General features: G+C 43.2%; 1 protein-coding gene across 2 annotated transcripts in view; it reads right to left on the reverse strand.

The window, feature by feature from the left end:
• Positions 1 to 5,835: 5,835 nt before the first annotated feature.
• The window catches only part of med23 (mediator complex subunit 23), a 77,905-nt gene continuing 61,240 nt past the window's right edge, over positions 5,836 to 22,500 (reverse strand). For both annotated transcript variants that reach the window (XM_060882755.1, XM_060882756.1), the window contains 15 exons: positions 19,992 to 20,134; positions 19,594 to 19,768; positions 19,112 to 19,275; positions 18,892 to 19,016; positions 18,235 to 18,440; positions 15,878 to 16,058; positions 15,147 to 15,317; positions 12,904 to 13,120; positions 12,398 to 12,634; positions 11,654 to 11,819; positions 11,424 to 11,496; positions 10,327 to 10,541; positions 8,302 to 8,422; positions 7,689 to 7,820; positions 5,836 to 6,603 (listed from right to left, as the gene is read on the reverse strand). In XM_060882755.1, coding sequence (XP_060738738.1) covers positions 6,412 to 6,603; positions 7,689 to 7,820; positions 8,302 to 8,422; positions 10,327 to 10,541; positions 11,424 to 11,496; positions 11,654 to 11,819; positions 12,398 to 12,634; positions 12,904 to 13,120; positions 15,147 to 15,317; positions 15,878 to 16,058; positions 18,235 to 18,440; positions 18,892 to 19,016; positions 19,112 to 19,275; positions 19,594 to 19,768; positions 19,992 to 20,134 — 2,518 coding nt within the window. In that variant the 3' untranslated portion in view covers positions 5,836 to 6,411. The remainder of the gene's footprint in view (positions 6,604 to 7,688; positions 7,821 to 8,301; positions 8,423 to 10,326; positions 10,542 to 11,423; positions 11,497 to 11,653; positions 11,820 to 12,397; positions 12,635 to 12,903; positions 13,121 to 15,146; positions 15,318 to 15,877; positions 16,059 to 18,234; positions 18,441 to 18,891; positions 19,017 to 19,111; positions 19,276 to 19,593; positions 19,769 to 19,991; positions 20,135 to 22,500) is intronic.

The raw sequence follows: 22,500 nt of genomic DNA on the forward strand, positions 1-22,500 counted from the left end.
TGATGCTCCGTGTTGCCATGGAGACCCGGTCAGGATGGAAAAATGGAGCAGTGTTAGAAAGTGGGGCTTTTTTTTTTCAATCAGACTGAAGTGATGGATAGTGACAGAGACAGGGAGAGAGAGAGAGAGAGAGAGAGTGAGAGAGAGAGAGAGAGAGAGAGACAGAGAGAGAGAGAGGGAGAGGGAGAGAGAGCGACAAAGAGAGAAAGAGAGAGACAGAGAGAGAGAGAGAAAGAGACAGAGAGACAGAGAGAGAGAGAGAGATAGATAGACAGAGAGAGAGACAGAGAGAGAGAGAGAGAGAGAGAGAGAGAGAGGGAGAGGGAGAGAGAGCGACAAAGAGAGAAAGAGAGAGACAGAGAGAGAGAGAGAAAGAGACAGAGAGAGAGAGAGAGAGAAAGAGACAGAGAGAGAGACAGAGAGAGAGAGAGAAAGAGACAGAGAGAGAAAGAGACAGAGAGAGAAAGAGACAGAGAGAGAAAGAGACAGAGAGAGAGAGAGAGAGAGAGAGAGAGAGAGAGAGAGAGAGAAAGAGACAGAGAGAGAAAGAGAGCTTTTCCTTCTAAAGCTTTTTCCTTCTTTGCTGGTTTTCAAAAAAAATCTAAAATCAAAGGCAAAGTGAAGATGAATTATTTCTACACTGAGTGCGAATGAAACCCAAATTAATCACACAGACAAAAACAAAACCAAATCAAACCAAACAAATCCTCCGCAACCAGAAGATCAAGACACTGAAAAATACAGAATCAGAAGGAAATTATTTTTAAACTCGAGTCAAAACAAAAAAGTGAACCGTCAGCTGAAACTGCTAGAAGAGCTGAGCAGAGAGGGAGTGTGTAGAGAGCTGCAGGACTGCAGGACAGGAAACGCAGGAGATTTCACTAAAACACATCCAATCTGAACTGCCCAAAGCCTGTAACGCTATTTATCACTAGCAGCTAGCTGAATTAGCCCCCACGCAGGAACTTGTAATGTTCAATATTTAGCTTGTTCTCTCACAGTCTTCTGTTCTGTTTAATTTGAGTTCTTTTATAAATGATCACGGGGGTCACGGTGGCTTAGTGGTTAGCACGTTCGCCTCACACCTCCAGGGTCGGGGGTTCGATTCCCACCTCCGCCTTGTGTGTGTGTGGAGTTTGCATGTTCTCCCCGTGCCTCGGTGGTTTCCTCCGGGTACTCCGGTTTCCTCCCCCGGTCCAAAGAAATGCATGGTAGGTTGATTGGCATCTAATTATCCATAGTGTGTGATTGCGTGAGTGAATGAGTGTGTGTGCCCTGTGATGGGTTGGCACTCCGTCCAGGGTGTATCCTGCCTTGATGCCCGATGACGCCTGAGATAGGCACAGGCTCCCCGTGACCCGAGGTAGTACGGATAAGCGGTAGAAAATTAATGAATAAATGATCACATTCGCTAGGAGGAGAAACCAAAATGTCTCAGGAACATTCATCATGTGCCTTAGCATTAACCACGATCTAATCAGCTAGCTGAATTAGCGCTTCTTAAACGAACGAGCTAGCATCACAACACGATGAAGACTTGAGCTCAGCTTCTCTCTTCCGTCTATGAGACGATCTGAGTAATCTCAGTGAGTAATCTGGGTCTCATCATCATCATCATCATCATCATCATACTAATCAGTGTAAAGAGCCACACTGTACATGTGGAGCAGACAGACGCTGATGAACTGGACACTGCTGAACGTCTTCCTCACGTCTCGCTCCACAGTGGTGTTAATATGAAGCTCATGTGAAAGTAGAAACTCAGGACTTTAACGATTTCATCAGGATTTCTGTTTTTCTCTACAATACTAGAGGTGATATATTTATAGGAAAGTACAGAAGGTTTTTCTCCACACAGATGTTTGTGTGTTCAGAATAAATGTTGATCTCAAACCTGCTTTTCTGCTCTCTGAGATGCTCCGAGTGTTTGTTCGTCTAAAAAGCGACTCAGATTTCTCTTCAACACTAAAATTCAGTGTAAGAACACTTCAGAGTCAAACACACGTCTTACGCTGAAAGTCCTGACTCACTTTAGATCAGACTCACAGACACAAGTCACACCACAACACAGAAGTCTGGTGGACTGGGTCAGGGTTTATTTAAGAACTCGACCTGTGCTGTTCACGCCGCTGTGAGTAAGCAGTTGCTATAGAAACCAAAACGTAGTCAAGCGAGCACGCTAATATAAAGCTGTATGTACGGTTTTAGCATCAGACGGATTTCTGTCAGTTACATATACGTGGATCTCATCTCGGCTGACTGACGTTTATCGTAATAAAGTGTAGTTAAAGATTTGCTGAAGGCTTCCTTTAAGATAAACAGCACTGCGATCGAAAGTGTAAACATCCGCCGGTCGGAGAGCCGAGTCCGAACGCAGCCCTTCTGCAAACACTCAGATTATTGCCTGAGATTACACACAGCTATCTGAAGAGGGATGAAGGCAGGATGAGGAAAATCTCCTGTTTATCTTAGGAGAAATATATAAATAACTACAGTCAAAAGTCCCCACGAGGTCAACGGTGTGCTCGTGGGGACGTTCGGTCCTCATAAATGGTACAAAAACAGGTCTATAAACACACACGAGGAAAAATCCCCTCCTTAAGCCATCGGACTGGTGGGCAGTTGTGTAACCATGGTAACATATAGGGTTTTGGAATTGGGTGTGTTGAAAGAAAGAAGCAGCAAATTATTTTCTGATAAGAAGGATAACACCCCCCCCCACACACACACACACATACCGCACACACACATACACACACCACACACACACAGCAGGAGGATAATAACCCATCACAGATGAGATCTGGAGATTTCTGCGTGCAGGGGAATTCCTCTTGAACCGTTAAGCATTCATTATCCTGTCAATCAACCAAACACTCCTATGAAAATTCCTCCACTTCAATGCACTCTGGAGCTTCTAAGACTGCAGGTTCAGGTCTAATGTGTTTGATGATTTTCACATCACGCTAGCTGTGAGATTTCACTACTGTTCGACTTTCAACATTTTTACACAACACGGAAAAACTTTGCTGCAGTTGGAGATCGGCGTTAATCGACCGCACAAGCGAAAGCGTAACGTCACGTAACGTAAACGGGGTCCTTCTAGAATCGTCCGTCCACTTGGCGGCCATCTTGGAACAGTTACTTCCTCCAATATGAGACCAGGTTACTAGCTACATACATGTAAAGAGATATAAAGCAGAAACGTCTTTATCTTAGCCTTAAAAGGTGATTGGGTTTGATTAAAAGTTAAAAGGGGCGGGGCTAATGTAATACAGAGTGTTACAGGTTGCTCACTAACAGGATAAAAACTAAATCAGGCTCTGAGGAAAGAGATGAGGAGTAAATGTAGTGCTGGAGTAGCAGATGTTTCCTCAGCAGATTCCCCGTGAGAGCCGAGACACTTTTAGGCAGCGACTGAAGCGAATATCAGAACTGGAGCATGTGGCGTTTAGTCGTGATCAGAGACCAGACATGCACTCGGTCTTCAGAGACGAAGACATGTTTGATTGACAGAACACTCGGTACATGAGCCGTGAGCGAGTGAATTATAATCAGCAGACAGGCCGTGAACACGAGCCATCACGAGTCAGTGTGTTGATGCTCGACGTTCTGCGTGCCTGTTAACATTACATCTCGATCTCTGTCTGTTTACTGCGAGTGGGCGTGGCCTAAACCAGATCTTTCCTTTTTTACTTTATTCCTCCTATTCAGATTTAATGAATATATATATATATAAAACAATGAATTATCCTTCATCCATCCTACATGTTTTTATTCCTGCTCACGCTGTTATTAGTTTTTTTATTGCTGTGTAAAACTTACGCTTCCTTCTGACACGATACGACTCGAGTCCATGACTCAGTATTTAATTAGACTGAATCAGATTCGATCTGATTCAGATTCATTCACCTCCGATCCCCATGTGGCTGATTTGTTCTGTATCTGGACCAAACCTAGCGTTAATTTGTGAACGACGATGAAAGGAAACTCAGTGGGCACCATTTCCCTTACGTCTGGTAGAGAAAAAAAGCCTTGACTGACTTCTGATGACTCAGTAGTGCACTCCTGCCTTTATCTGCATGTTCCTCGAGGCAAACCTGTCAGACTGCAGGTCGTACTCGAGCGTGCTCGGGAACACGGTCGAGCCTGAGACGATGAGGTTGTGAGTTAATCATCCCTCGTTCAGGCTCTCGGGTCAGAGAGAAATGTCAGTGTGGCTTTTACTGGGAACTGCACAGTAAAGTGAAGGCCATCAGAGGATTGGCAGCCTGCGGCTCTCTCACAGCGGTCACCTCCAGACTCCAGAGAGAATCTTCACAACACACCTTCACTGCTCAAGCCTTTTGCCTTTGATTTGCTCATTTAACATGAACATTTTATAGAGTGGATATGAGAGACAGGGCTTGGGGTTTTAACCAAAGGGCTGATCTGTGTGTGTGTGTGTGTGTGTGTGTGTGTGTGTGTGTGTGTTCTTTCACTGAACATGTGCACCAACCTGACATGTGTAAACACTCTGCTGGGTTCTTTTCACTTTCACAAGACGTTTAAAGGCTTTATGAGAGCTGATGTAATGTTGAGGTATAAAAGCAAAGGCTGTCATACACAGAGAGGACGCATTTACAAACCACCGAGGCAGCACAGAAACGGTTCCTGCTGAGGTTCCTCTCTCCTCATATGTTCTGGGGAAAAAAAAAACACTACTGTAAGCAGCCATATTGCTGCAGTCCTGGTGCTCTGGAACTGTGCTTTGCTTGAAATTACCAACAAATTCCTTGAGGATGGTTGAATCTAGGGTTGGTGTTTATACCAGGAGAGTCTCGTTGGATTTGACTAGAGGGAGTTGGAGTGAGATTTTTGGATTCCCCAAAGGATGGAAATTTGCATGTTTGCATGGGAGTTTGCATGTTCTCCCCGTTCCTCGGGGGTTTCCTCCGGGTACTCCGGTTTCCTCCCCCGGTCCAAAGAAATGCATGGTAGGTTGATTGGCATCTCTGGAAAATTGTCCGTAGTGTGTGTGTGTGTGTGAGTGAATGAGAGTGTGTGTGTGTGTGCCCTGTGATGGGTTGGCACTGGATCCAGGGTGTATCCTGCCTTGATGCCCGATGACGCCTGAGATAGGCACAGGCTCCCCGTGACCCGAGGTAGTTCGGATAAGAGGTAGAAGATGAATGAGTGAGTGAATGTGGATCGAACTGGAAAACAGGTCAAATTCAAAACCAGCATTGATCTGGCAGCTGAGGCCGATACCCCCCACCCCCGTGTAGATGAACCAACAAAACCCTTTCAATTCCTCAACAGGGTGAAAAATAGAAAGTGTATAGTGAATAGAATTGTAAATGTAAAGGATAGCTAGTGTAGTGTATGTAGACAGAAGCTCATGTCATACAATCTTCTTCTTCTTCTTCTCCCTCCCGCTTTTCCCTTCAGGGGTCGCCACAGCGAATCATCTCTCTCCACCTCTCCCTATCTTCTGCATCCTCAACATTTGCACCCACTAGCTTCATATCCTCATTAATTACATCCATAACTTCATGTCATACAATACACATAATCACACACGGCTGAACCTGCAGCTGTCTGCGAATTAAAAGCCTCCCCAAAATCTTAGGCACTGAATCATTTGGTTGTGATTCAGTAAGTGACTCAATGTGCATCCACTGTTCCCATCCATTTACCTGTAAGTGGAACCAGCATGTACTCTGGAGCGCTCCATTATTCCTGGTAAACATTGTGTTCTTAGATACGAGAAGAAAGACTGAAAATGAGTCAAGCTGCTTAGAAATGTCAAAAATGCTTTATATTTAAAAAAAAAAAAAAAAAATGACCAAAAAACGTACACAAACAAAAAGAAACGTTAGAAATGTCCGTAGATGGCTAACAGAACGTTATTCAGGTTTACGTTCTAATATATTCGTAATTAAAGATGAACAGTTCACCCAGACGTTAGCAGACGTGTTAGCGTTAAGCTAAATGATGTGTTCTGACTGATATCATCGTTATTAGCAACCGTTTTAGACTTTTGATGAACTCATCTTCACAGCTAGAGAGTGAACAGATTATCAAACACCGCTAAACAATCTGGCGAAGATTCCATGAATTCCACAAGGATCGTACGAGTTCTTGCCAAGCTTCAGTAAGAGAAAGTGTCCGTTTTGCTTGCGAATTAGAAACTTGTATTCTGCCAGGAGCTTGGATTCAATCTGGCTTCTAAACAGAGTGAATCGTTCTCGTGAAGTCGGCCGAGTCCTTTCTCGGATCGACCGTTTATTTACCCTCTGACTAGGACAAGGCTGAGTGAACATGTGAGCTTGGAGATGTTAGCGGAACTGAACAGAGATGGAAAAGGTCATTGTGGTGGATATTAAATCGATGGCAGAAGGTTACAGGAGAACGTTACAGCATGGAGGATCACTGGGAAACAGAGAGAGGGATACTAGAAGGTCCGGTTCCAGTTTGAGGGGTGGGAGAAGACACCGTGACGGGCTGAGAGGCGGATGTCGCCGTGACGACGGCTGTGGCGGGCTCCATCTTGCTGATGTGGGTGATGAAACGGAGGCGGAGCTTCATGGCTGGCCTCAACGTACAGATGATCTTCTCCACCTGAGGAAAAGGTGAGAGTTTTAAAAGCATTAGACATTTGAAGTCCTCACAAGAGGGTTTTGAGAAGAACTTGGGCTTATTAGACTGTGGCATGTAAATCTGATGAGGTTTAGAAGCAATGGTCAAAACTGATGGGATCACTGGGGATGTGTTTTAGTACATACAGAACAAAAATGTGGAAGAAACTAAGGATTGGTAGGAAAGACTGTAAAATGTTACTGAAGAAGAAACAGAAGAATGGTATAAGGGTATTGGTGAATAGATAGAGGAAGGGTAACAGATAGAGGGATGATGGAGGTCACTGGGGAACAGATAGAGGGATGATGAAGGTTACTGTGGAACAGATTGAGGGATGGTGAAGGTCACTGGGGAACAGATAGAGGGATGATGAAGATCAGTGGGGAACAGATAGAGGGATGGTTGAAGGTTACTGGGGAACAGATGGAGAGATGGACGAAGGGTACTTGGCAACAGATAGAGGGATGATGAAGGTTACTGGGGAACAGACAGAGGGATGATGGTCAGTGGGGAACAGATAGAGGGATGGTTGAAGGTTACTGGGGAACAGATAGAGGGATGATGGAGGTCACTGGGGAACAGATAGAGGGATGGTGAAGGTCACTGGATAACAGATGGAGAGATGGACGAAGGGTACTTGGTAACAGATAGAGGGATGATGGTCAGTGGGGAACAGATAGAGGGATGATGAAGGTCACTGTGGAACAGATAGAGGGATGATGAAGGTTACTGGGGAACAGATAGAGGGATGATGAAGGTCACTGGGGAACAGATAGAGGGATGATGAAGGTCACTGAGGAACAGATGGAGAGATGGACGAAGGGTACTTGGCAACAGATAGAGGGATGATGAAGGTCACTGTGGAACAGATGGAGAGATGGACGAAGGGTACTTGGCAACAGATAGAGGGATGATGGTCAGTGGGGAACAGATAGAGGGATGATGAAGGTCACTGTGGAACAGATAGAGGGATGATGAAGGTTACTTGGCAACAGATAGAGGGATGATGAAGGTCACTGTGGAACAGATGGAGAGATGGTACTGACATTGGACATCTGTGTGTATACCTGGTCTTTGACACTGTCTCCTGTGAACATGTACTTGATGTGGTACAGGAAGTCACAGATGGGGTCCATATAGGCCAGGTGTTTGCTGTGGTGATCCACAGCCTGCAGCATCTCATAGAACGCTACCCCAATCTGCGGACGTACAGAGATACGCGTGAGGTTATATAAGAGACGCTGATCGGAGTGTACGTGCACGAGCTCGAGTGTGTAGCCGGGGCAGGTGTGTATGGTGTGTATAGTAATGTGTCACAGCTGAAGTCTGGGGAACTGGAGCAGAAGCTGTGTATATAAATAGAAACGTGTGCTCATGACGGTTGTGAGGAGAAACCGCAAAACATTAAAAAAAACACGTGTGTATGGGGGGGGGGTGAAGGTTATAATGAGGAAAACAAATTCCTGTTTAATATTAATGAATATTCTTTAATGTGTAGAGTCTAGGAAATGAAAGATGTAGCCTGAATTCTGACCCTGTAGCTCACGCTTGCTTACACAGCTGAAAGCTGGGAAGCCGCCGTAAGAGAAACAAGCTACGGACACGAACTCGATCGACGTTAACGGGAAAACCAAGAAAGCGTGTAAGTGGAACAGGTTTACAGAGTGAAGGGATGCGAACCTCGAGCATGCAGCGTGTCCTCTCCTGCTGGAAGCGCTGTAGGAATGGACCAACCAGGTGATAGATATAGAGCAGCTGGAATTCTGTTTTCACCAGCGGCTTCAGGACCTCCGAGAGAAACCTGCATCGGCAGACGCACAGAGATTCACCATCATACGGTGCAACCCTGCACACACACCCCTCCCCCTCCCTCCGCCACAACCAGGCCATCCTTAAAAATATTTTGGTTTGCAGTAACAGTGAAAAAAAAAAAGTACAATTTTGTTGACGGTGATTACGTAGGTATGACTTTAAACAAATTAGCATATTGTGACGTCACTGACTGGGTCTTCAACCCGTGCCTTCAGTTTTTCCAGAAGTTAAAGCGGTGTCAAGCTGTTTTAATGAATTTTTTAGATGTATTATGGCACCCGAACCCGTATGAAGTTGAACGGGGACCGCAAACATTTTGTTTACTGCAGCCGCAGCCATCGTTACCGAGCGCGAACACGTCGACTCTGACAGTGAATGAGAGGATGAGACGACGCGAACGCACAGGCCGTAGTGTGATATCCGGTAACCAATAGTGTAAACATAGATGACGTCACGTAGCCTGGGCACTTTATAGATTTACAATACTTACTAAAATATCATTATTATTTTATTGCTTTTGTATTAGTTGTTTGAAGAGTAAAAAAAAAAAAAGGTCGGTCTTAACACAAATTTACAACCGGCAAGTCGGTCGGATTTAAAGCAAAAAAAAAAAAATTGAGTCGGTCCTAAATTGACAGAATCGGTCGGGTTACGGCAAACAAGAATATTTTTAAGCATGGCCCCCAATATAATACAAAATACAAGCATTAGATAAAGCACTAAATCATTTAATGTCTGTGGAAAAGGATTCTGCAAAACTGCAAATTTTTTGGTTTGATTTTTTTTGGTGCCAGGAATATATGTATCGTAAATATATTTACATATAATATATCTCCTAGATCTTATCCAGCTAACGCAGCAAAAACTGTAGGATAAACAGGACAGCTGCACAATATATCGCTAATCTTTACTGCGATTCAGACCTTTGCGATGCTGATATGCAATATGCAAATGAGGCTGGGATATGCAAATGCGCACTTTTGCTTTTCATTTCATATTGGCTTATGTCCCACCACCCCATAATAAGTCGTGGCACATCACAGGTGCTCCAGCGGTGATTAATATATCGCAAGAGGCGTTGTGTGAGACGGAGAGCGAAAGTGAGAGAAAGCTTTGGTCTGAAGGTTAAACGAAAAGATATAAACTTTGTAAAACTCTTCAAGGACTCTATGTTTGTGTGTGTGTGTGTGTGTGTGTGTGTGTGTGTGTGTGTGTTTAACAAAGCCATTGGAGTGTGTCTGCTATGCGTGATGACCTTTGTATGTCTCTTTCTCCCGCTCTCTCTCTCTCTCATACACACAGCACACACACACACACACACACACACACACACACATACACACACACACACACACATACATACACATACACACACACACATACACACACACACACACACACACACACACACATACACACACACACATACACACACACACATACACACACACTCCCCACTGATGACAGTGGAGGTCAGCAGTTTGGACAGAACTGTGAGATGAATCGTAAAGCAAAATGGAAAAACACTCCCATAAAAGCAGCAGCTTTTACCCTAAGAGAGCAAGCAGTGTGACACAAAGTACAACACACACACACACACACACACACACACACACGTCTAAACAAAGCAAAGCACAAGCCAGTAAAAAGGTCAGAGGAAACAACACAGAATAGCTCAAACACAAACACTGTCAACAGTTACTGCTAATTTATTACTACGGTTATTATCTGCTTTAATGTCACTGCATTTGAAACACAAACACTGAATTAAAACACAGCTCCAGCATTGGCTTGTATAACATACATAAAAGACGACTGTAAATCTACTAGAGATCGGTTTAGTGCTTGTTATCATTTCTTATCTCTTTTCCAGAGAGCTCTTTTGGAACTTACTTGGGAATGAGAGAAAGCTGTCCGATGCTGGAGTGGTGCCACACGGCGTGTGCTAACGCTAGCACGTAGCTGCAGTACATCTCAGAGTACGACTGGTGGCAGGCCGTGAAATCCAGCAGCTGGAACGGATAACCAACCCAATCTGTGTCTGAGGTTAGCACTGGGCTGCTAATCACGCTAACGATGCGGTCGTGTAGAACGATCCAGTACGGCTCCTAAGTCATATAACGAGAGGCAGGTTATCAGTTACAACTCCTAAAATTACCTCAGAGGTGACGCTAAACTAGGGGGGGAACGTGGCTTAGTGTGTGATTGTGTGAGTGAATGAGAGTGTGTGTGTGTGTGCCCTGTGATGGGTTGGCACTCCGTCCAGGGTGTATCCTGCCTTGATGCCCGATGACACCTGAGATAGATACAGGCTCCCCGTGACCCGAGGTAGTTCGGAGTGAGTGAGTGAGAGAGTGAGTGACGCTACACTTTTACCTCAGAGTTGAGTACAGTACAAGTCCAGCTATACTTTAACACAGTGAAGGAAATAAAGCACAGAGACAGATAGTCTGTTTGTACATTCTTTCTCTGGCGGCAACGATACGGCCGAGACCGAGCGCTCGCCCTTACGGATCAGGACAGAAGAGGAATTGGCTGTTATTTTCCCCAGCTTTCCGAGCGCAGCTGCCAGACGCACAAGCCAATCAAGAGCACATGACATGATTAATATTCCTGTGAAGTGGTTTTTGTTATGACTCTTGAACACTGAACCTCCTGAAGAATAAGTGGATCTGTGTTATGGTTGTGTAACGCGTCTTGGCTGAATATAATCTGGACATAATTGTGATACTCGAGATGACAAACAAGACTGGATTTAACAGGAACTAACTGGGAGCCCTGATATGACGTAACGTCACAGCCTAAACTTATCAAAAACATTGCCAAATATTCTGATATGGTTCTCTGTAATGGTTCTTGACAGTGTGTGTGTGTGTGTGTGTGTGTGTGTGTGTGTGTGTGTGTGTGAGAGAGATCAAGGACAGGAGGAGGGCAGGAAAGTGAGAAGGCGTGAACTCTGAGTTAGAGATAAAGGATAGAGCTGGACGTACAGGTAGAGCGGTGATGATCAGGCCAATCGCGTTCATCCAAGCGGTCACGTTCTCCCGGGGGACAAGAGGCTGACTGTAAGAGATATATATATATTATACACATACAGACAATACATATTCTATTCAATATATATATTCTACACCCTTACACAAATACAGCTCAACATATTTATAAGGTGGATTTAGTCACTGCTCTATAATATCTGTGTGCTTCAGGAATGAACTCTGACCTCTTGAGCACTACGTTCAGCAGTGCATTTCCCACATCCTTTCCCGGTACGGCGAGGGCCATCAGCTCCACACAGGTGACGTGAAGCGCGTGTGCTGCTGGGTTTGGGAATTCGTTGAACCGCCAGTCACAGTTTGGGAAAGGGCCTGGAGATTTTCCTGCCATTGGTGAGGTGTGTTAAGGAAAAAACAGATGCAGTATACACCACCCCTAAACATAACCCTAACCCTAACCCAGATGCAGTATACACCATCCCTAAACATAACCCTAACCCTAACCCAGATGCAGTATACACCATCCCTAAACATAACCCTAACCCTAACCCAGATGCAGTATACACCACCCCTAAACATAACCCTAACCCTAACCCAGATGCAGTATACACCATCCCTAAACATAACCCTAACCCTAACCCAAATGCAGTATACACCATCCCATTAAAGAGCCATTTTTCTTAAAAATCTGTTTGTTCTCTGTCTATCTGTCTGGACTTATCTGTCTTTTTGTTCTCCCAGTTCATCCAGCATTCTGTCTAGCTTTGCTTTTTGCATTTTCTTTCCTCTCTCTCTCTCTCTTGGTCTGTCTGTCCCCTCTATCCATCTCTCTATTTAGCCTTGGTCTGTCTAAAATAGCCCTTAACTGGATAGGACCTGATTAGAAGGACATCCACTGCTAAGTACTGACTGAAACACGAAGGTTAAATAAAGATTCTTTGGGAATGTTTACAAAACAGAGGGAAGGATATTATCTACGAGACGTCCGATGAGTTTGCAGTAGTAGGTGTCGTCGGGGACCCAGATGTTGTCCTCGCGGGGGGTCATACCGAACTTGAGGTAGGTCTCGCTGAGGCACCACCCGGGTGTGCGGTTATCCTTCAGAGAGCTCATGATGGCATGGACAAGCTTGCGTTTAAGATTGGTGCGGTCACGGAGGTGCCTCTCGTAGTAGTGCAAGGTGTTGTAGAGGTACGTCACTGGCCGATCTGAGAGATGTCAAAGCAGCAATCACGGCAATTAGTTAACAGATAACTGACTGAAAGCAGGAGGTTTAAAGAAAAGAGATAATAATAAAAAATAAGCCAAGAAAAGATGCGTACAATATAAACAACAGAAAGCAGAATTGCCTTGTCTTGACCTACAGTGACGTCCACAGTGTTTCATCATTTTGTATTGTATCTACACCGGTATATAAAGCATTCTGCCAAAACAATCCACAGCTGTTCAACATGGACAAGTTTTTACTTCCTCTCACCATGGAACTTGTACAATCCCCCCAAGTGGTCCAAAAGTGTTTCCAAGGACTTGGAGACTGGCAGCAGCTCCAGGAAGCGGTGGATGACGATGTCGAAGACGGGCAGGAAGCGTAAACACACGTTCCCGAAGTAGATAGGCAGGTACTGTGGCTGGAGCTGCATGGGTGGGTTCACCTGCTCTGCCAGCCCTTCAAAGTACAGTTTCTCTGGGTACTTCTGCATGTTTGGGAAAAAGATAACCTTTTATTAGAGCTCATAGATCCAAGCACTGATTCCAGAACTGAGAATAAATTACTCTGGAAAGATGCTAAGATCATCTCTCTTCACTGCTGCAAAATTTCTTTTAAAACTCCAAAAATAGCAATACTGCAAACCCGTCATTCCGCCAGTGAAGGGATGTGTTTCAGAGCTATATAAGTAAATAAACAGAACCAGTACTATCATAGAGCACAGGGTACAGGGTCATGGGGAGGTATTGTGATTGAACTCTCTCTCTTTAACATTTACCACAGTTACACAAGAAAGCAGGAGAGGGCAAACACTGCAAGTTTAAGAAATCAGCTTAAAAGGCAGGGCAGCATGTGCAGCCTGTAAAATCCCATTAAGGATAAAGAGAGAGACAGAAAGAGGAGGAGGAAATAATTTGCTGGTCTCTACGCTGGGATGCAGTCTGGATAAAAATATAGCTGAAGCGCTTTTTGTTCAGAAATGTCATTGATTCAATTGAGAAGATGAATGCAGCGAGTCTAAATGAATTATTAATACATTCATCAACTGCAAACATCCACTAGCACTGTCATTTTTTTTTTGCAATGACGGTCACTTGAGCTGTTAAAAGGCCAAAAAAATGCTGACATGGCTGATAATGAATACAAGCTAGTTGTGCTTGTGTCAGATAAAATGAATAATGCTTACTATACTGAAACTGTATGATTACTTGGTAAGTAAAATAATATTTTGGTAGACAAGTTCAACATCTGGTACAATGCAGTTTTTGGTGTGTTAAGTAAAGTTACTTTGTCTTGTGGTGGGTTACGTTTTTATACTTTATAATACAATAACTGTCAGGTTGCCAATAAGGTTACCTGGTGGTAAAAGAAACTTTTGATATATTGATTAAGGTCATACTCTGGTAGTATTATTATTGGGTGTATTAGGTTAGGCCACCTTGTGGTAGATCTTGTATTGATTGTGTTGGGTAAGGTCACCTTGTGGTAGATCTTGTATGTAGTATGTTAGGTAAGGTCACCTTGTGGTAGATCTTGTATGTAGTATGTTAGGTAAGGTCACCTTGTGGTAGATCTTGTATGTAGTATGTTAGGTAAGGTCACCTTGTGGTAGATCTTGTATGTAGTATGTTAGATAAGGTCACTTTGTGGTAGATCTTGTATTGATTGTGTTGGGTAAGGTCACCTTGTGGTAGATCTTGTATGTAGTATGTTAGGTAAGGTCACCTTGTGGTAGATCTTGTATGTAGTATGTTAGGTAAGGTCACCTTATGGCAGATCTCGTATGTAGTATGTTAGGTAAGGTCACCTTGTGGTAGATCTCATATTGATTGTGTTGGGTAAGGTCACCTTGTGGTAGATCTCATATTGATTTTGTTTGGTAAGGTCACCTTATGGCAGATCTCGTATGTAGTATGTTAGGTAAGGTCACCTTGTGGTAGATCTTGTATGTAGTATGTTAGATAAGGTCACTTTGTGGTAGATCTTGTATTGATTGTGTTGGGTTGTCACCTTGTGGAAGTATTCGTATGTGTGTTGGGTAAGGTCACCTTGTGGTAGATCTTGTATTGATTGTGTTGGGTAAGGTCACCTTGTGGTAGATCTTGTATGTAGTATGTTAGATAAGGTCACCTTGTGGTAGATCTTGTATTGATTGTGTTGGGTAAGGTCACCTTGTGGTAGATCTTGTATGTAGTATGTTAGATAAGGTCACCTTGTGGTAGATCTTGTATGTAGTATGTTAGATAAGGTCACCTTGTGGTAGATCTTGTATGTAGTATGTTAGATAAGGTCACCATGTGGTTGGTCTCGTATTAATTGTGTTTGGTTGTCACCTTGTGGAAGTATTCGTATTTAGTGTGTTGTGTAAGGTCACCTTGAGGTAGCAGTTGTATATGGTGTGTGGTGTATGATCATACACCTGTGGTATGAAGTGTTTTGTATAAAAGGTAAGATACCTGTTGAAAAGGTTAGACTGTGAAGGATCATGCTAATTATGAGTTAGGTAAGGTTACCTTGTGGTAGGACATGTGCTTGGTGTGCCAGTCGCTCTGTAGCCAGTGTTCTGGCGCGTTCTCTTTGACAAAGTCACTGACACGGTTGCGAAAGTCATTGGGTTTAAGAAGGAGGAGCTGGATGATGAAGTAGCACACTTGAGCCTCGTTGCCTTCATGACTTCTCATTGCCTACGCAAACGCAATCAGTGATGGTGAATTAAAAAAAAAAACACTGAAAGACCTCAGGCTTAAGCAGAACAATAGTATCAGAGGACGGCAAAAACATCAACATCACATTTAGCTTGAAAAACTACAATAAATTCCACCTTCATCAATAAAACCTTTACCCTGTTGAGCCTCATGCTGAGAGCAGAAGAGGTCTTACAGATAATTCCCGACATTATTGATCTGCTAACAGCTAATAAATAGCGTGTTATTAGAAATGTGGAAGAAGTATTGATTATCAGACAAAAACTTCTGCCATAAAGATGATTCACAGGAAAGCAGGTTAGAGCAGAGCGCTTCAATATTTATACATATTATGATTTTAAGGGCGAATTTACAGCCTATAATTTAATTCCATGCTTTTATTCAGTTGTCTAGACAGTTGTGATGTGCTTCATAACAGACTAGATGGAGATATTTTTTACCAAACTTGGTACCAGATCTTTATTGTTTCAACATTTAAATTACATGCCACTTTCTTTGGGAAAGTTTTCCTCAAAAAAATTCAGTAAGACACGACTAACCAGGCAGAGGATGAGACGATCCAAAGTGACGATGTTGTACTTCCACACCATGTCATTCAGAATCTCAATGCACTTGTTCAGCTGCTGACCGCCCGCAGATGTGGAAAACTCGTACACCAGGAAATCGGCGAACGTTCGGACGTGCGCAACGAGAGCGCGAGCCCCGATTCTCTCCAGAACCCTGCAGGAACCAAGACGCTTTGTAATAAATAAAATGCCTTACAATATTACAATTTTACAATAATATTACAATTATTGCACAGAAAAAAAGTGTTATTACGTGAATTAAACATACCAGCCTATCAGTTTTAGTATGCAAATTAACCTTTAAAGTGGGGGTGGGGGGGGCATGCAGGGTTCTGGGAGGTTCTCCTATTGTTTGCATAAACATATAAACATCTTTGCATAGAAGTAAACAGGATCGGAGTGACTTTTAAAGGTGCGGTACACGATGTTTCAAAACTGAGTCGGGCCGACTAACAAAACAAACGTGTAGCCAATGAGCAGAAAGGGGCGTGTCTTGTCAATATGCGGCGGAGAGAGCGTTCAGTGGTCATGTGTGACATTAGCATAAAGCGATTGAAACACTGACATGGCGGATACCTGCCGTTACCTCTGCCTCGGGTTCTAGGTGTCGAACGTCGTCTTCCGCGTGAAACGGAGCTAAAACTTTCACGCTACAACACACAGTTCTACACAAACACATTTGTATTACCATAGTATTACTCATTGTGTTCATTTACTGATAAAAATCTCCCCTCGGTCAGCCGCCCTGGCAGGTCCCGCCATTATAGTTGCCTGGGTTACGTATGTATGTATGTGTGGGGCGGAGCTATCAAAACAGGGGCGACACCCATTTGGGTTAGGGGCGTGTTTGTTTTGGTGATTTCAAATGTCAACACTGGCTTTCAAACATCGTGCACCGCACCTTTAAATGAGCAAAATATTTATAAAAAAAAGATGACAGAAAAGAAGACACTCGCATGTAAATGTACAGAACAGAGAAGGTTTAGTCGGTCATGCAGGAAATGAAGTCAGAGGTGCGCTTTACTACAAGCTTCAGTCATGAATAATAAATTAATAAATTAATTCTACACATCTCATCAAGCCCCATGGGAGAACAGAGTTCAAGAATCGGTTCAGAGAGAGAAGAGTTTTGTAATGATTTATTAGGTCGATCAATATGGTAGCTAAGATTGTGGTCGTTTATGACGCTTGTGTTTGCACAAAAGCGTTTAGACCTCTGGCTCCATGTGATCATGGCACATTTGGTAATGTGCGAGAGCTTTTAGTCCAGAGAACCGACTGCTGAGCGTCTGGAAAGTATCAGAACCGCATTATGTTTAATTTGATTTGCTGACCTTGTCACTTACACTGGGAGTCTCGATCATTTTACAGACTTGTGTTCAGTATCAGTTAACAGCTCAGGACCCGGTTCTTTAATATAAAAGCAAACCTATGCAAATTATGATCCTTGCCCATAAACGACCCCAGAATTGGTCCTGGTTGTGGATTAAAGTATGAAAAGTCTTGGCATGAACATTTGGCTAAAATTCGTCTGATCATGACGCTAAACTGGTAGCTTTAAACATCCCTACATTAGCCTTAACAAATAAAAACCATTAAACATTGAACACATCTTGAGGGCAAAGTGGGACTTTTTTTAACCTAAACCAGACCTCATTTATCTCTATTGTCCCCTCCTCGCTATCTGTAGATTAGCTGGCCGTCTCGGGACATTTCCATTCCTGTAACCACCTTCATCAGCCACGATCAGTCAGGCGGTGTGCGCTCGCTCAACACTAGCTTTGTTGTCACTGAGACATCGTGATCCGAGTCACGAGCGGACTCGAGACTCACTCGCTCGCTCCGACACAACACGACTTTGTGAGATGATCTGCAGCTGCGGCACGTACAAGAGAGCGGTTCAAGATCCTGTGAGTCAGCGCAAGTGTCCTTGATAAATAACAACGCCTTTGGCGTCGCCATTAACTACAAGATAAAGACAAGTTACTGCTTTCATCGAGAGGTTGACGTTATTAAATCGTGTCCTGAAGTGTTTCATTCCTCATATGTGAAATGAGTTCCTGTTCTCAAACCAATATGACAAACAAACAAACAAACAAAATAATAATAATAATAACAAAGAAATCCTGTCAGCTTCATGACAGATGAGTAAGAAATAAACTTACAGCTTCACCCCTGACACTGAAGACTCCTTACTTAAATGTTACTAAACATCTCTTTAACGTAACGACGACTGGACTCTGTTACTATAGAAACAATCCCAAGTGTGTAGATTTGCTCATTTTTACTCATCGTCATCACGATCACCGACTCTGTCTGCATAGTCTCACCTGAAGCCGATCTGGTTGATGTGATCGGTTTCTAGAAGCATCTTCCAGAGCAGGCAGAGGAAGAGTGGCGGAGATCCCTGCATGGAGAAGTGAGTGATGATGTCGTTCTCATTGGTCATGGACTTCCACTTGCGGTACTCCTCCTCTACGTTCTTCTTCAGGTTGAAGCGGCTCTCCTGAGGAACGTTGTTCTGCTTGAAGAACGCCTGTGCGGAGAAGAGACCGAGATCAGAGATCTTTACGGTGAAAGGTCTGCATTCATCTTTTCTTTTTATTAAGGTTTCCACGAAGGCGCACTCTGCACTGTTGAGGTAAATCTTTTCATAAGGTTTGTGGTAAAATGGTTATAAGACATTATGTTCTGTTCACAAAAACCTTCGCTTCCAAAAGCGTGTGGCGTTAATCCTGAGAAACGAGGGAATGTGTCGTGTCTCCCCACAGAGAGCTGCTTTGTCTGACACGCAAAACAGATGGACTGATACAGAAAAACAACAAAACGATGAGAACCCAGCAGGTTTTTCATGATCTGAGGTGACTAATGTACAGCGTACGGATGTGTTAGAAGGCTGTGATGACTGGATTCTTAAAAAAAATAAAAACACACGAGGGAATGAAAGGTCCGAGCCGTTATTAAACGTTTGTCTGTCTGTGGCTGACCTGCAGAGGGGCGGGGAAGCAGCTCAGTGTGTGTGAGGCCCAGTTGTGAGGTGTGAAGTTCATGATGGTCTGTAGAATGTCTTTACACCACGTTCCCTGGATGGAGTCAGAACCCGTGAAAAAATCTGAAGAGAGCAGAAAAGACCCAGGTATTAAAACAGAGTTATCTGTACTGTGTGTGTGTGTGTGTGTGTGTGTGTGTGTGTGTGTGTGTGTGTACCGGTGATGTGTGTGGCCCGGGCGAGGGTGAGGATGAGCGCTCGGTTCAGCTCCTCTGACTCGGCCGATAGTACAGTCTTAGGGTCGCTGAGGAACCGTGTGAACTGTGGCTGCACCTCGGAGCTCCCCAACGCTGTGATTAACCTCAGAGCTGTACTTTCCACACTAACACACACACACACACACACACACTTTTTCATGTCTTTGATCCAGTCACGACTCTGTACAGCACCATAAAAATGGAAATAAAACTGAAATAAAACCATTTTTTAATTTGTAATCAGTGTTATCGTTCTGGATGTAATGATTTGTCCATAATTTATTCATCTATCCGTCATTCTAACGTTAACTCGTTATCCACCCATGAATCCATCCGTTAACCAACACACCAATCATCTACACCCAAAGACACTCTGACCCATATCTATGTCCATCCACCCATCTCTTTGTTCCTCCACACAGAGAGTCTGTACAGGTTCCTACCAGAGGTGCAGCTGGTTCTGGTTGGTCTGTGGGACAGCGGCGAGCGAGTGGAGGTGTGAGAGCAGCTGAACGCGGTAGTGAGGCTGGATGTGGTGCATCCTGTAACTGAACATCTCCAGCAGCGTGTGCAGAATCCCCCATGCGTGGGACTTAAACACGTTTGGCAGGAGCTGACCTGGAGCAGGGCGGAGAGAAGAAACGACCTTTTCAGGAGAGCTCGCTGGGGTCGGCGTTTCCATTACAGACGAATTAGTTCTCTAATTAACACGGCTCGTTGAGCACAGACTACGCTGCTAATCGTACTATTTCAGCGTGAACAGCTCTACAAATGGAGAACCGAGCTGTCACCTGAGCAGACGTTCACCTTCTTTAACGGTCTGATGGTTATGTGAACTTACTTATGAAGCCTTTGATGCCGAGCGACTCGATCTCCATGTAGACCAGCAGGCGGCTGTACGTCTCCACCAGCGCCGGCGCTAGAGCGATGCTGGACTTGGCGTGGGCCAGTTTAATGACCCGTGTGGCTATACTGTGGATCAGACTAACACACAGAGAACCGGGAGTGAGTAGGAGTCTGCAGGATGGACCGAAGATCAAAAACGTTCTTCTAGCATTTCAGGTTTTGTAAAGGAAACCACTCTTAAACTTGAGCAGAAAATTCTTGAACTTGTCTGAGTGCTAGCTGGTGCAAGAGAGCAAGGAACAAACAAACAAACAAACAGAAACCTCAGGCATGTAGATTCAGAATGTACTGTGTACAAGTGACAGAGCCCAAGGATGGACTGAAGAGTCCTGAGAGTCTGCTTCTGTTTTACTGAAGAGAGAAAGTTGTTAAAATGTTTTTAATCTGACTTAGTAACTAATTATTTCGAGATATTATCTTGTTTTCTTTTCAATGTTTTGACATACTGTCATTATATTACCTCAGACTATTTTGTTTTAGTATCTTGTTTCGAGTTAGTATCTCATTTTTACCTAAAATCGTTACATAAAGTATCTAGTATCCTTAGAATCTTGTTTTGATATCTCGTTGTTTTGTGTTACTATCTCATTTTCACATCTCGCTGCATTGACTTTGTATCTCATTGTTTGAGTCAGTATCTCATTTAGTCAGTTAGAATCTCGTCGTTTTCACTTAGTGTCTAATTGCTTTGACGGTATACCTTGTTCATCTGAATCACTATATCATTATTTACACTTATTTTCACACTCTCTCTTGTCAGTAGTCATTATCTCATTATTATTATTATTATTATTATTATTATTATTATTATTATTATTACTATTATGACATCAGTATCTCATTATTATTATTATTATGACATCAGTATCTCATTATTATTATTATTATTATTATTATTATTATTATTATTATTATTATTATAACATCAGTACCTCATTATTATTATTATTATTATTATTATTATTATTATTATTATTATTATAACATCAGTACCTCATTATTATTATTATTATTATTATTATTATTATTATTATAACATCAGTATCTCATTATTATTATTATTATTATTATTATAACATCAGTATCTTATTATTATTATTATTATTATTATTATTATTATTATTATTATAACATCAGTACCTCATTATTCTTATTATTATTATTCTTATTATAACATCAGTACCTCATTATTATTATTATTATTATTATTATTATTATTATTATTACTATTATGACATCAGTATCTCATTATTATTATTATTATAACATCAGTATCTGTTTTGATTCGGTCCCTTGTTATTTTGAATCAGTATCTCGTTATTATTTTCACTTGGTATCTCGTTGATTTGATGTCTCAGTATTTCAGTACATGATTTAGCATCTTGTTATTTTGACTAAGTAACAACGTTCAGGGTTTTGTGACATATAAATTTGTGAATTCTAGAAATAGAATAGAATATAATTAGAGTAAACATCAGCAGATATCACTGCAGAGTGAAACTGTATATGTAGGATATCATTATATTGTACACTTTTAGCTCAGATGCACAAATAAATAAATCACACGCGTCCTTATAAAAGAGTCTCTGATTATTTGTTCCTCAGGGTGATGAATTAATTGATTCTATTTCAGTGTAAATAAACAGATGACACGACACTGATTAAAATTCATCGTGTTTTTGTTCTGATTCCTTTCAGTTAGTCACCGTTCAACGATGAAGCTGACAGCAGGACACACACACGCTCACACAGACACACACACACGCTCACACACACACGCTCACACACACACGCACACACACACACGCACACACACACACGCACACACACACACGCACGCACACACACGCACGCACACACACACGCTCACGCACTCTCACACGCACTCTCACACGCACACGCACTCTCACACGCACACGCACACGCACTCTCACACGCACACGCACTCTCACACGCACACGCACTCTCACACGCACACGCACTCTCACACGCACTCTCACACGCACACGCACTCTCACACGCACTCTCACACACACACACGCACTCTCACACACACACACACGCACTCTCACACACACACACACGCACTCCCACTCACACACACACACGCACTCCCACACACACACACGCACTCCCACACACACACACGCACTCTCACACACACACACGCACTCTCACACACACACACGCACTCTCACACACACACACACGCACTCTCACACACACACGCGCACTCTCACACACACACGCGCACTCTCACACACACACGCGCACTCTCACACACACACACACGCACTCTCACACACACACACGCACTATCACACACACACACGCACTCTCACACACACACACGCACTCTCACACACACACACGCACTCTCACACACACACACGCACTCTCACACACACACACGCACTCTCACACACACACACGCACTCTCACAC

This window comes from Tachysurus vachellii, chromosome 12 (genome assembly GCF_030014155.1).
Source record: "Tachysurus vachellii isolate PV-2020 chromosome 12, HZAU_Pvac_v1, whole genome shotgun sequence".
Lineage (NCBI taxonomy): Eukaryota > Metazoa > Chordata > Actinopteri > Siluriformes > Bagridae > Tachysurus > Tachysurus vachellii.